The sequence below is a fragment of the Tachysurus fulvidraco genome, chromosome 20, assembly GCF_022655615.1.
Source record: "Tachysurus fulvidraco isolate hzauxx_2018 chromosome 20, HZAU_PFXX_2.0, whole genome shotgun sequence".
In the NCBI taxonomy this organism is placed as follows: Eukaryota; Metazoa; Chordata; class Actinopteri; order Siluriformes; family Bagridae; genus Tachysurus; species Tachysurus fulvidraco.
In genome coordinates, this window is record NC_062537.1 from 11,306,021 (window position 1) to 11,320,671 (window position 14,651).

At 35.8% G+C, this 14,651-nt stretch overlaps 1 protein-coding gene across 1 annotated transcript; it reads left to right on the forward strand.

Annotated features, from left to right (window-relative positions):
- Positions 1-11,316: 11,316 nt before the first annotated feature.
- Positions 11,317-13,439, forward strand: bsx (brain-specific homeobox). The gene is made up of 3 exons (XM_027156994.2): positions 11,317-11,739; positions 12,245-12,435; positions 12,548-13,439. The coding sequence occupies exons 1-3, from the start codon at positions 11,343-11,345 to the stop codon at positions 12,791-12,793; spliced, it is 834 nt and encodes a 277-aa protein (XP_027012795.2). The 5' UTR covers positions 11,317-11,342; the 3' UTR covers positions 12,794-13,439.
- The last annotated feature ends 1,212 nt before the right edge of the window (positions 13,440-14,651 follow it).

Consider the following 14,651-nt stretch of genomic DNA (forward strand, 5'->3'; position numbering starts at 1 on the left):
GTTCATTTTTGACCTGCTATATTCAAACAGCTTAATAAAAATGAATAAATGCTACAGCAAAGGCGGAGCATGGTGAGCAGTTGAGACGCTGCACTAAAGCACTGGTTGGAAAAAGCACAAGCAACATTGACTACACTGTTCCACCATTGCAACAATGGTCTGAAGGTAATTTTCCTACCGTGAAGCTGTTGAGGCTGCACCGGAGTTCAGTGTGCAGGGATGCAGCATGTTTGGCTGTGAGAACATGCTGCACAGCAAGAGATTGAGTGCTAAATGGACTGCAGTGGGCTCACACAAAACCCCAGCCTGTTGGGTGGATACAACCAGTGACCTGTGACGATCTTTCTTTATTCTTTTTTTTTTTTTTTTTTTGGACAAAGATAAAAGGGTGGCAACAGAAGCCAAATCTGAATAAAGCAAGAAAGTGCTCACTTTGGGGTTGTGCAATCCTTATATACAATTATATGAATGGGAACTATCTGGAATACTAAGATTTTAAACTGGATTTGGAGAGCGGTTTTGTAATTAAACTCATATCTTGAGTTGAATCATTTAAAAAAAAATTTTTTTAGTCTAATTTGAAGCTGAGTATGAGTTTCATAAAAAGGTTTGTGTTTTTATCTCACAAACTATGGAATATGTTACTGAACCATGAAGGTGAGTGTTTCTCATCAAGCACCAATTCATTCGGACAAAATAAAAAAATCAATACGCTGAATGAAAATATTGATGTTCGCTGTGCTGTAATTCTCCCCATAAATGTTTGAATGTTTTATGAGGCAAGCGCCTGTATGAGAACCTGCACTATGCATTTTTCCTCTGCTTGGTGACAGAGTGCTTTTATAGCAATAACTCAACGTGGCATGGGGAGTTAGCTGAAAGAAAGGTCATGCAGCTTTGCATGAGGCCTGCTGAAAGGCCCACCGGTGCGATTCTAAGCCTTGTTTGCTCTCTGCTTCCTGCTGGATTACTTGCTCCTCTGGACCAGACTGAGAAAGTCCTTTCTCAAACTCCACATCAACAGATGCAGCCTCTTTTTTTATCTTGCTCACTTAGAGGGATTAAATTGACCAGTGAGAATTAGCAACATGTCTCCCCCAGCTAGGAGTCCATGGTGAGGTATTAGTTCGCCTCCATGCGTGACCTGGAGCTACACAGAGCCAAGATTTACTTAATTGTGTATGACACTAACTATTAAAGGAAGCTGCGACCATGGCAGTGTTTCTCTGGTCCACTGGCTGTACTCCAACTCTAACTGCTGCTAGTGAATAAAATGCTTATAGCTGCTTAAGCAGTCTCTTGTAGGACCCCATGAGTCCCCAGGATCAACAATGGCAACATTAATGGGTAAAGCGCAATGAGAATGTCACCATGGCAGGGGGCAAATGCTGAACAGAGGGCTGTTCCTGAGGTGATTTGTGTTTCTCAGCATCTAAAACAAGGTCGTGTTTGTTTATGTGCACTTTCAAGTGAGTCCATTTTATTTTTTTGATTGCCAGTTGCTTTTTTTTAATTCAATGTCTACCTTTTCACTGTAATATGAGAAACCATCATTAATACTATGAAGTGTTTCAAATATAATTAAAAGTATGTATTTGCATATACATTCTGTATAATTCAAACAAAAATGATTAAACCCTGCCACTGTGACCACTGTGAAAAACACTGAAAAACAAACAAATCTGAAATACCAGCTCTGTGAGCATAATTGGCCTTGACTTAAGATGTGCTCACACAGATAATATTTTTGTTTGTACTTGGCTACAATATTTTCAAACATAAATATTTTCTATAAAAGCAGCCTAATGTAAAGCTCCACAACTCTGACCAAGACCATGAATGAAGCTACACCGTAAATGTAAGTGCACTCTATGTTGATGAATTTTCCTGCAAGTTTCATATCTGATTGCATGCTTGGCCAAATGTAAAAACATCCAGCTCACATGAATTTATTTTGGCACACGATCCTGATACATACATCCCACCTCAACCAGATAAACAAACAAATATGAAAAATAACTAATACACCTCGTATTCATATCTCTATGTCTTTTAAGAACTCATAATCGATTCATTCCAAATAATGGATTCATATTTGATTATATACCTTTATTTCATAAATCAAATATATCTGTACTAAAAGTAATCGTTTTATGCTGTAGTACAACAGTGCAACATGGTTAAGCATGGTACGCTGCTGTGTTAAATACACCTGATTCTATTCATTAAGCACCATTGTAAATCACCAAGACAGCAGTTCGATGAGTAGAAATGAAAGTCACACCAGTTTTTCTAACCATATATAAAACTACATGATGGCATAAGATGACGCACGTTCTCAGACAGACTCTCTTTCCAGACATCTCTCAGACTACAGCAGAAAAGTTGCCTAACTGCAGAGAACTCCTAAGCATCTGTCCATCAGACCTAGTTATCTCCTAATGATGTGTCCATTTTGACACTTCAGAATCAGTCACAGAAAATAGCTACAGCGAGAGGGAACACATAGAGAGAGATAGCTTCCCCTCTGATATAATTTGTTGCTGCAAATTACAAAACAGAGGAGGGAATAATGTGCAAAGTCAAGTTTAGTGAGAGAGAAAATGGAAAAATTTAGGGCTGTGAGCCACCTTAATGGATATCCTTGCAGCTGCCGGAGAATGGGCTTCAGTAATGCGCCCTTAATGCGCCACAGCCGTATTTCTCGGAGTGTATCAGGAGAAATGTGCCCTGTCATTTCAGCTAGCAATCACTTAATGGCCCTGCTAAAGCTCAGCAAAATGGACAGGCACTGCACTATTTCTGGCTTTGGGAGATGGAATAAAGCTTTAGCAACTGTAAGTGTGAGGGGAAAAAAATAAAAAACAAACAAGGTAAAAGTAACTTTAAAACAAAAACAAAAAAAAATAGAAAGTAGAGAGAGTAAAAGGCAATTCCTTCCATCTCTGGTGTGACTAATGTTTGTGTTTTGCTAAAGTGTAGAGACAGTGACAGGAATTTCAATTATCTAATTACGGTGAAATGAAAAGACTTAAGTGTTGTGATTTCTGCAGTCTTTCATAGATCAATCTAATGTGCGCTCACATTGGAAATGAACCAAAATGGAAGAGGCAAAGGAAGGCAGCACCTCCTCAAATCATGCAATTAAAATGACAAATGAGTTTCTTGATATATTCATCTAAGTGGTTAAGTGGAAGGGTTTTATTCCACATCCACAGCGCTGTCTGGCAGCGACGAGAGGGGGAATCGGCTGCATGCTCTTTTGATTAAGGCCGTTGCTTAAATGCTGGGGAAACGCTGAAAGCACTTGCTGTACAAATTAGCCAACCGATGGATGCAAAATGAAATTCTAAAGAGTTGATTTAGGCATTTAGGGGGGATGCGGCTGGCAACTTAAAGGCCTCAAATACATTTTTGAGGCTGCATGCATTATGTTTAAGAGGTCAGAGTCTGGAAACAGGTTTTTATTGTGTGCTCTAATGAAAGTGGTACTGAAAGGGGCACACAAAATAAAACACAACAATCAGTCTGATATCCATTCTGACCTTTTGGGGAAACTTGTAGACATGTTAGCTAAGGATAGTAAGGCAATCTGCAAAGGAGGGGTAGACTAGAAGTCAGCAAATGATAATTATTTCGAGCTAAAAAACATAGCCTCAATTAATCGTATTCGGCAAATAATTTGGAAAGGTTGTCTTGTTCTGATTGTTGGCAGCTAACAATAAAATGTGTTTTTCCCAATGTAGGGTGGTGAACCTACACAGAGTGCACCACGAACTAATATTACATTTTAATGGTTATCTTTACTTTATTGTAGTAAGGCAATCTGTAAGCTTGCAAATAGTTTGACTAGTTTCAAATTCATGAACCTATTCAAAGAAATTACCAGTGTTTATAAACAGAAATCTTACCAAGATGAAGTACTAGCTAATTACTGGTTCCCAGTTTGTTAGGGTTAGGTTTATACTGCATTTATGGGTTTTTAAATGTCTTAATACCTTGGTCACAATGTATTAAGACACAATGTTTACATTGCTAAAAAGACAACATGTTTGTTTAGTCAGAAATCCTTATTTATTTATATATAGTGCTCTCATTTTGTAGAACCTGTTTACCATTCCATAGGTTTAAGTTCTAGAAATAGATCTACATCTTGACTACTATTAGACAAACAGCCTCGATTTCCATTTTCAGACCTGGACTTAAAACCTACTTTTTAAATGTCTCAGTAGGAGATATTTGTTTCCATTTTACAGTTGTTACAGGTGCTGTAAGGTTTGTCTAGTGTTTTCTGTTTTATTCTATGCACAAACACATCAGGAAATATTTGACTGGCCACATAAGGTTTTATAGGAAAAGGAATTTGACTTGCAATTGACAAAGTAAGGCTAGAAGTAAAAATAGACAAAAAAAAACCTGAGGTTTTGAGGTTATTGAGGTCTGAGTTATAAAAAAAATCTAAATCGATTAGGAAAAAAATAACTAAATCAATTTCTCAATTTTGAAAATGCAATTAATTACTTAAAAAATATATTTAACTTTTTTATTGGAAATAACTTTATTTATTTAAGTAACTATGTAAATTGAACCAAATCTATTGATGTGCATCCAGTGACAGGGATTTAATCCAAACTGGATCATTTTCATAAACTTCAGCAGATCCTGTGTCAGCTCTTATTGTTATTATAAAGTACAAGGGATATGTACCAAATACTACAAAATGCTGACATTCAAGTAAATATTTCTAAGATTCTAGTTTCAATTATTTTTTTGCTGATAGTAAAAATTGTATTTTGTAGCTAGATGTTTTTGTAACTATACAGTGTGAGCAATCTGCAAAATACTGTGCTGTTTAAATACATTTTACTTTTACATTTTACAAAATAAGAATTTACAAATGAATTCAATATTGTAGGAGACACTCCAGAAGGTTTTTTGCACCACTGGGGGAATTTGTGTAAAATATGTATTATTTATATACAAACTGCAGGTTTTATTGCTCTTGAGGACTTTTCAGGGAATATTCTTAACCGTGGGAATTAAAGTGCAAAAATGCAGCAAATAACCTGACTGGGCAATTATATTGTAATGGCTAACAAAAATGAAGAAAGTAAAAGATCCTTCGCTAAACCTATCTAGATGTGATTTTTCAGAATGTGCATGCATTCTTTTTTTTTTCATTCCATTAACGTGCTTTAATACACATGCGGCATAACAAATTCATCTTTGAAAAGCCAGCTGTATCGGGGGAAGAATTGCTCCTCTCTCTAGTTGAGACATATTGCCCACTTTGATAGTTCGGGATGATATCAAATGCCTCTCTGCCAGCTCAGTTGAAATGGAACAAAATAGGCGGTGGTCTATAAAAATGAAGTTAGACGCAAGTACGCCACTCACGTCCCTGGAAGGGAAAAAAGAGCCTTTCCTGTTGCATTTTGTAGTCGTCAATTGGTCCGAGAAACTTGCTCTAATGCAGGTAATGGAGCCACTGAGGTGCTTTCATCTTCAGACCCTGTGAGCAGAAGAGAGGACAGACTCCCCCAGCCCACCCCACTAACACACAGTCTGTAACACACATAAGAGCTAAACCAAGCATAGCTGAACTCCCTTGAAGAGGCCAGTTTTTATGGAAGCTTATTTGCTATCCAGTGTCTAATAAATGAGGGGCATTTTATTCTATTCTGCATTATCTACTACAATGGTTGCTTATGCTGTGATTTATTGTTCACTGGATGTTATGTGCTCAGGGTTGAGAATATTGAGAATGCTTCCAAACAAAAGGAGACAACACTGTAGTGTCTACTTCGTCTATCTTTTCTATCTTAACTCCACATCTTTGTCTTTTTCCTTCTATGTTCTTCAATTCACCTGCTGCATAAAGCTATTTTTGTCTGTGTGCTTATTTCATTATTTGTTAGTTTATTTGCTTGCTTATTTATTTATTTGATTGTATCTTTATACACATTTGTATGTAAATGTGTAATAAATACATATTTTTTATGTATTAGAATTTATTTTTAAAATCATTCCATTTAAACATTTTAGCATTATTGAATGACTTTTATTTTGAATAATTTTTTTCCCTTAATTATTTTATTTATTATCTAAATTCAATTGATGAATATGTATCCTGCAGCTTAAAAAGCATTTTAAACAAATTGATGCACAAATTACGCTGCAGGCTGGAATCTGCCCATATTTTGCCTGTGATGATTGGGTGGCTTTGCCTTTGTCTCTGCACTGTATTTGTGTTTGTTACTGTTCCCTGACTAATCACATGTAGTAAAAAGATGCTGGGATCTCCACCAGCACTGACATTACTAATCCTTGATGGTGTTTGACAAATAATCCACACGTTCTCTTTTAGCACAGAGTTGAAAAGTGTTACGAATAAAGGTAGGTCTGATCATTTCAAAAATTGTTTATTATCAATAAATCATTTGTAGTTACTGTAAGTTATGGGAAAAACTGAACTTGATGTGTTGTCAGTTACGTACAGAAAAGAGACAGTCAGTTGATGTGTTGTCAGTTACGTACATGAAGAGAGGAACAGATACAAAATATAAGTATGGCCACATTTTAAAATTGTTTTTAGAAAAAATTATGTGCCATTCGGTCATTTATTGTCATTTAGTGTTTTATATATAACAATATATTGTTATACAAATCTATAACCCAGGGTCATATAAATTTGTTATGAAATTTTATGAAATATTAATTATGAAAGCATGTTGTGGTCCTGAAAAGATTTTTTTAAATTTTTTGTCTTAATTCATAATTGTTTAAGTAACGATTGATCAACTTGTTTATGCTTTTGTATAAGCAAATGTACTGGATTGGAGATGTCATATCTCTTAAATGAATGCAAGGTTAATAACACAGCATATATATATATATATATATATATATATATATATATATATATATATATATATATATATATATATATATATATATATTAGCATCAAACACTTACTCGAGTGTGGCAGGCAAAAATGGGATGCCCCCTCCTGGCAGTTGACTACAAGGTTAAGACTTTCTTCTGCCTTATGTGACAGTGGGTGTGTTCTGAGGAGTCTGAACAGAGCACCAGGGCTATTTTAGTGTAACAGAGTAACTACACCAGCCAACTAGATTTAATAATAGTAAGGCATTATTATGTGGAAGTGAAGTTTTGTCTGCTTTGTGGTCTGTAAAATGGTTTTTACAGTAAAGTAAAATATTAAAATTGATATAATTTTCCCCTTTTTTCATAAATCTTATAGCTGCTAATGGTAATAGGCTATATGTGCTCTATGTTTTTCCATCCAGTGCAAAGTCATTTTATAGGAGAGGCAGAAATATGGACATAGAGACAGAAAGATGAGATGAGATTTCATGATTGTGACCTCTCGGTTCACTCTGTGGAAATAATGTGTTCATTACAACGCAATTACAGACACTTAGGCCCCTCAGAGTGAAGAGCTGAGCTGCTGAGAGAGGCCAGCGCTGGCCCTTGATGCCAACGTAACCTGCGTGTGTGCATGTGTGTGTGCACATGTTATTTTGTCTGCGTATATACCTCTGTGTGTGTGTAGAGTTTTTCTGCAGTCACAGAATGTGCAGTTTTATGGGAGGGCTTTTCTGTGCCGGAGTGAGGAATATACTCCTGATCGTTTCCACAGCAACAGATTATTGGATGCAGTACCATCACTCAAGCAGCTACAGTATATGCACCAGGGTCTGGGGAGATGCTACACACATGGGAAATGCCTCACACACACCCACACACACACACACAAACACAGGGACAACACTGGTGAGCTTTACACTCTTTTTGATAAACAGAGAAAAATATAGAAAAATATACTAAAATATTGTGTACGTATAAAAACAAATACTCATAATAGGATTTTTTTGTTGTTAATGTATTGTTCTTTTAGTTTTGTCTGAAATTATTAAAACTGAAGCAATTGTAATTGTATGTTTCTGAATGATAAACAAGCATTTTGCTTCACCTTAGTTTTTACACGAACAGTCTCACTTAGACTCACAGCAGCTTTACACAATGTTTCTTCATTAACAAACTGTGTTCTACACTTCATTCTCTTAATATTTTCCTCTGCATTCTGGCAAAGATAAAGGTACTGATTGTGGTTATGTGTGGTCATGGTATTTATAATATCTTAAACATTCTAGTGATTAAATACAATATCTGATACAACATGCTGTAAAAATTGGACTAAAAGTTTCAGTTGACCCAAAGAGAGTCTTAAAATTGAACTGAAATTAACTGACTTCTGTGTGTCTTATACAGAAGCCGAAAACAAGGATATATTATCGTACCTATTAGGATTCTCTTTCGTGGCATTATCCTGTCTATCATTGGATTTTCTCAGTCCTTCTTCATAGTTCTCTGTTAATAAATTTTTAAACCTCTCCCTGCAAACATGCTTATCTTAATAATGGAAATGCAGTGATCTTTTAAATAATAATAATAATAATAATAATAATAATAATAATAATAATAATAATAATAATAATAATAATAATAATAATTCAAAAATTGCATGTATGTGTACATAAATTACTATGCCAGGTGCTATGTTCATCAGTCATCCTCTTTGTCCTATATTATCAACTGCCTGACATTCAGCTTTTTTTCAGGTGTCTCACACACAATTATGTATTTATATTTATATTTTATATATATATTTGTGAAAAAAATAAATAAGTAAAACTAAAAAATAAGCATTATTGATTCAATATTTGCAGTATTTTAAACAGGTCCAAGTGGATACAAATGATCATTCGCAAGTGTTCAAGGTTTACTTTTGGTGTTTAATCAAGATTTGTTTCTTGTAGTGTGTATGCTATAACTGTGAAGTAGTGTCTGTAATGTTGGCACTTTTTTCACTGACTGTAGAAAATGTTGTCGTATCCTCTTCATGATTTAAAGTCTCTTTTATAAGATGTGTGTGCATATAAAATATAATATTGTTCCAGAACCCAGTCTCTCCAGAGAAGTATGAAATAACAAAAGTGTCAGATAATACAATAACTATCGCATTTTATAACAGCTCCAAATTAAGCCATATCCATATTTTATTCAAGCACTAATTTTGGTAACATGACTACGTTTATGACATAAAAGACAATTAATTTTTTAATCTAATTTCCATGTCAGTAGGTTTGTTTAATGTGATGTGCATAAAAAATACCTGTGTCAGATCCTTAAGGAAAAGTTCTTTATGAATATGGGTACTATTTTAAATGATTACAGAGTTTATTTAAGGCCAGTACATTTAATCAAAGTCCATGAAACTGGGTGGTTCAAGATCTGAGGCTCATCATAAGATTAAACAGCCATGTTTATTATTCTCCATTTGATGTTAATGAAATACATAATGGATAAATTTTGAGATCAGCAATCTATCAAACATGATTGCTAATAGAAATTTTGAACAATTTTTTATCTCATAGCACATTTTTTTCTTTTGTTTTTCAGAACAGTGCCAATGAATAGCCATTTTGGTTCATTGAAGAACCTTTTGATAGACGAGACGGTCACCATTTTTGTTGATGCAACAATGACCTGCATTCTCTCAACATGTTAACACATAATGGGATAATGTACTCCTGCAGTTCTTCGAATAAAATCTTAACGAACAATTGATCTTCTCTAGATGGAATTTTATTTTGATTATTTGTTTATTAATATTTGTTTATTACATCTGTATTACGCAAAATGTCCCATAAGCATCCAGATAAACAAGAAAACGATGATCAGGGACTTTTATGTGTTTCTAGGACTCTAGGACAAGTAAAACCATGGGTGTCAAAGTGTGCCGTGTTGTTCTCAGCATATGCGTCTATGCGTAATACCGCAATCCTCTTACAGCAGCGCGCCGCTCAGGTGGGTCGCTGCAGTGAGCGCGCTTCCAATTTCACTTGATTAAATGGCTGTTTAAAAGCCGCTTTACTGCGCCGATTCCATCGACCCGCAAAGCAAAGGCGATTTCATCACCATTAATTCATTTACTTACTCAGATTGTCTCAAAAAGCAACTAGTTACCACCTATTGTCTAATAAGCAGCTGCAATAAAGGTAGCGGTTATACGAGGATTGGAGCTCATGAGTAATTATATGTACAAATCAAGCCAGTTAATTTTTTTTTATTTATTTAACATCCGTAACTTGTGCTATTCGTGTGCACAACATTTCTGTTTTATTATTATTATTATTATTATTATTATTATTATTATTATTATTATTATTATTATTATTATTGTTATTATTAATCCACCAGTTGCGTCATTGGATACTGCGTCATAAGTAAGTGTGAAACAGATAACAGGAGTAAATCTACTGCTTATATAAACACAGCTCCACTACTTTTTTAATGGCGAGCTTTGTTTCTGAAATGCTGTCAAACAAAACAGACAAAAGTTGAGCTTGTAATGATTAATTGAACGCAATGATTTTTTTCGCTCTACCCACCTGATCAGATGAAAATCCTTTAGCGCGCGCCTGAGGATTACAACTTCCGCTGTAACATCTTCCCTAATTACCTAATAGCATTGCTGCAAGACTCCTGCCAATAATGAAACACTTTTGAGCGTTAACCGCAGTGATTGGAGATGTGATGACAACAAGATAGCAGCAAATTACGCCCCCTCAGCTGAGACGCAGCTCAAGCACACTTGTCTCTGCGCGGGTTTCAATATCTACAATTAAACCCAATCTCACAGTGACAAACCACGGATTAGGATCTCAACTGTGTGCTTTGTAGAAAAGAAGAACATTTTCACCAGGAAAAAAAACCCCTACAATGGATGCATTCTGTAACTGAGAACACAAATCTCACATGAAAGCAACAGGCTACATTAATGATTGCGCATTTATTCGTGTAATTAAACTACATCACAGGCTTTTCGGTTTTCAGCACAATAAGTCTAATAATTGTATAATAATTCTAAATCTCTCTCTAAATCATTGTACTAGTTGAAGAATAAAAATGGTTGTCCCTACATTGTGTATCAGACATTTTAAAAACGCTGGGGAAATAAATCAGGTATATCTTCTACAGTCCACAGTAATAAATCAGGTATATCTTCTACAGTCCACAAAAATGATCGAAGCAGCGTTTTAAAAAAAAATAAACACGGCCTATCTAACGTGCAAAAAGCTGCAGAAGTCGAGTTGTAGTACATGAGCTTTTTTCGGCCTCCCTTCGCGCTGCCACCCCTCTAATTAATCCATAGAGGACTAATTCAATTCTCCGCCCCGCGGGCCTCTGATTGGCCGAGCGCACATTCTACACCACAATTTGCCGCTTGTCACTCACCTCCCAATAAATAGTAATGCACCTGGCATTGGGTAGACGGAGAGATTTATGTTTCTGCGTTTTTTTCTCCTACGGTTTGCAGACGAAGGTAAGCGGCCTGGAGGTTTTGATTTTGCCCAAACAAGCGGCAAGAACTGCGTTCCGGCCGAGCTCTTTCAAGATGAACCTGAACTACACGTCTCCGGGCGCGCAGATACCCACCCAAAGGTCAACGTCCTTCTTCATTGAAGACATTTTGCTCCACAAGCCTAAGCCTTTGCGGGATGTGTTTTCGTCGCCTTTCTCCAACTCGCTCACATCCCGGATGCCTCTGCTTGAATACGGATACCCCCTCATGCCCACCCCGATCCTCGCCTCTCATCCACACCATCCGCTGCACAAACCAGAACATCACCCATACTTTTTCACCTCTGGTAAGAACTCTCTTTCTGCACCACACAGTGTGCATCAAATGCGGGGTATTAAATTCATGCTTGGGCGTTCTTCTGTTTATTAAAAAAAATTCTACTTTGTTCTTCTTGTGGTTTGTAATTTTAGTTGTTTCCTGTAATGCAACGAATTCGAATTAAATCCCACATGTAAATGATACAAGGTCGACATCATTTCTAAATGAAGTCACGATATGCAGATATTTTTTTCTGTTTTGAGGAATATTGTGTGCTGGAATACAAGGCCTTGTAGAAACTTTGCTTATCATATCAGTATATTAAAATATTAATATAATAAGATATTCGAATTTCAAATCGATTTATCACAAAATACAAATACATTTTAAATCTTTATATTTTTACATTAAATCCTTTATTGGAAAAGAACTTTAAAATAACTAAACTATCAAACAGTAGTTATAGACTTTTGTAGGATACTTATATTGAAATATCTGGTTTTATTAATGTTAAATGTTTTACCCTCGTAAAGGAGTGCAGATGCCATCGTTGTTCCAGCATCACCCGGAATTGCCAGGGAAACACTGCCGGCGCAGAAAAGCGCGCACCGTTTTCTCGGACTCGCAGCTCTCCGGACTGGAAAAACGCTTTGAGATGCAGCGGTACCTCTCAACACCAGAACGCGTGGAGCTGGCCACAGCACTCAGCCTCTCAGAAACACAGGTAAAACACGAGAACTTAAAAAATCACCTTGATCTTATATGTCCCTGCAGTCTAAACCGCATAACGTGGTCAGAATAGTATATAACGACTTTCTCTAAATCCATTTGCGTAGGTGAAAACCTGGTTTCAGAACCGGAGAATGAAGCACAAAAAGCAATTGAGGAAAACTCAGGAGGAGCAGAAGACCCCAGGGGACTCGGACAGATCTCTGGAAAATTCCAGCGCCAGCGAGCTGCATGACCGCGAGACGCAAGGAGACGCAAAAGACGGAATGAGTCCGGATAGATACACGGTGGACGAAAACGAAGATGAGGTCGACATTGAGGACGACATCTGCTCCCCTGAACATTTACTATAGACCCAAACACATGAACTAAACCACCAATGTACATACCGATTACTGTATTTTAGATAGGAAATTCTATTTAGTAATTTTCTTTTTATATTTAATGACCATCTAAAATATACTAATCAAGCGCTTATGACATGCGTTTTCAGCAAAAAGACTCATGTATCCAGGTTCCAGGAAGAATTTCGATTCTAAAATAATGTATTATTATTATTATTATTATTATTATTATTATTATTATTATTATTATTATTATTATTATTATTATTAATACATACCGCTCATACCGTGGACTACAATGAAATGATCGGATTTGAAATATCACTCCACAATGACTCTTTTTTGTGAATATGGGAGGGGTAGTAAATATTGTATTTGACAATCTGTAAATATAATCATGGTATATAGCACTTGTTCAATCCGATAATTGAGCAAGAGCGCGGCAATGATTTCGGATGTTGTTGGCGCATCGTGTTCATCAGCTCCAAACCTGTGATGTGTCTTTTGTTAATGCGAAACATGTTCAAAATAATGTACAGTAAATTCATTATCAAAGAAATTATGATTTGGTCAAAGCAAACTATGATCACTTTGAACTCTTTTGGCATCTTTTTTGTCATTTTAACAGTAAAACTATAAAGGAAAACTATTATTATTATTATTATTATTATTATTATTATTATTATTATTATTATTATTATTATTATTACGGAATTACGGAAGTACTTAATATTTTGTGCTGGAAAAATTTTTCTAAATTCTAGCTGACATAATTGCTTATTATTTACGCGTTAATGCATTACGCGTGCGTTTATTACGACCCTTAATTATTTAGTTTTCAAAAATACTTCCAAACATAATCAGTAGATAAAAAAATTCAAAAGCAAGTTTTTAAACAAAAATAACGTTTTCGTCGTTTTTGTTTGTGTATTTATATTAATAAACACATAAAGCAATATTTAGATAAATTACTTATAAGCTTGTTTTTTTTTTTTACTGCTGAATAAGTACACTAAACCATGAGCAATTATACACACATATTTCTCTCTTTTAAAGATGTATTTTGTTTTGTTTTGTTTATGCTTTACTTAACGACAGGTCTCAGATATGAAATCTTTAAGCAGGCCAAAAGGCCAATCATTGCGCATCACCCACTTGTACAGAAGTTTACACTCCTCTAAGCAGAATATATCTTATTGTGCATTGATTTCTTTCTTTCTTTCTTTCTTTCTTTCTTTCTTTCTTTCTTTCTTTCTTTCTTTCTTTCTTTCTTTCTTTTGAATCAGACAGCTATACACAACACGTCACCAGAAAAATATCAGTAAAATCGAATACATTTACTCATATCCAAAAGTTTAATTTTAAAATAAAAATAGCCATCAATATCAACCAGTTAATGAAAGTAAGTGCAACAGGCGGAAGTACGCACTCATTTCAAGGCTTTAATGGGGATGTGCGCTATTTCACCCTTCGAAAAAAAATTTTTTAATGCCGTTTGGATTCTAAAAGATATAAATAAATTGGTAAAAGCTGGCGGAGCAAAGCAGGCCGTGCGGAAGGTGATCAATTAAAAGATTAAGCGTTCGATTAGAGCGCCGCTCTCTCTAATGGCGGTCTCATCAGCTCATTTGCAAAGGCCGTGGCGCCGCACGCACATCAAAGCCTGGGAGCAAAAAAAAGAGGGGGATGCTAATGCAACCTCCTTCATGAGAGAGAAAGATAGAGGGAGAGACTCCTTCAATTAACCGATTTCTATGGCACGAAAGAGAGTGTGTGTGTGTGTGTGTGTGTGTGTGTGTGTGTGTGTGTGTGTGTGTGTGTGTGTGTGTGTGTGTGTGTGTGTGTGTGTGTGTGTGCGCGCGCGTGT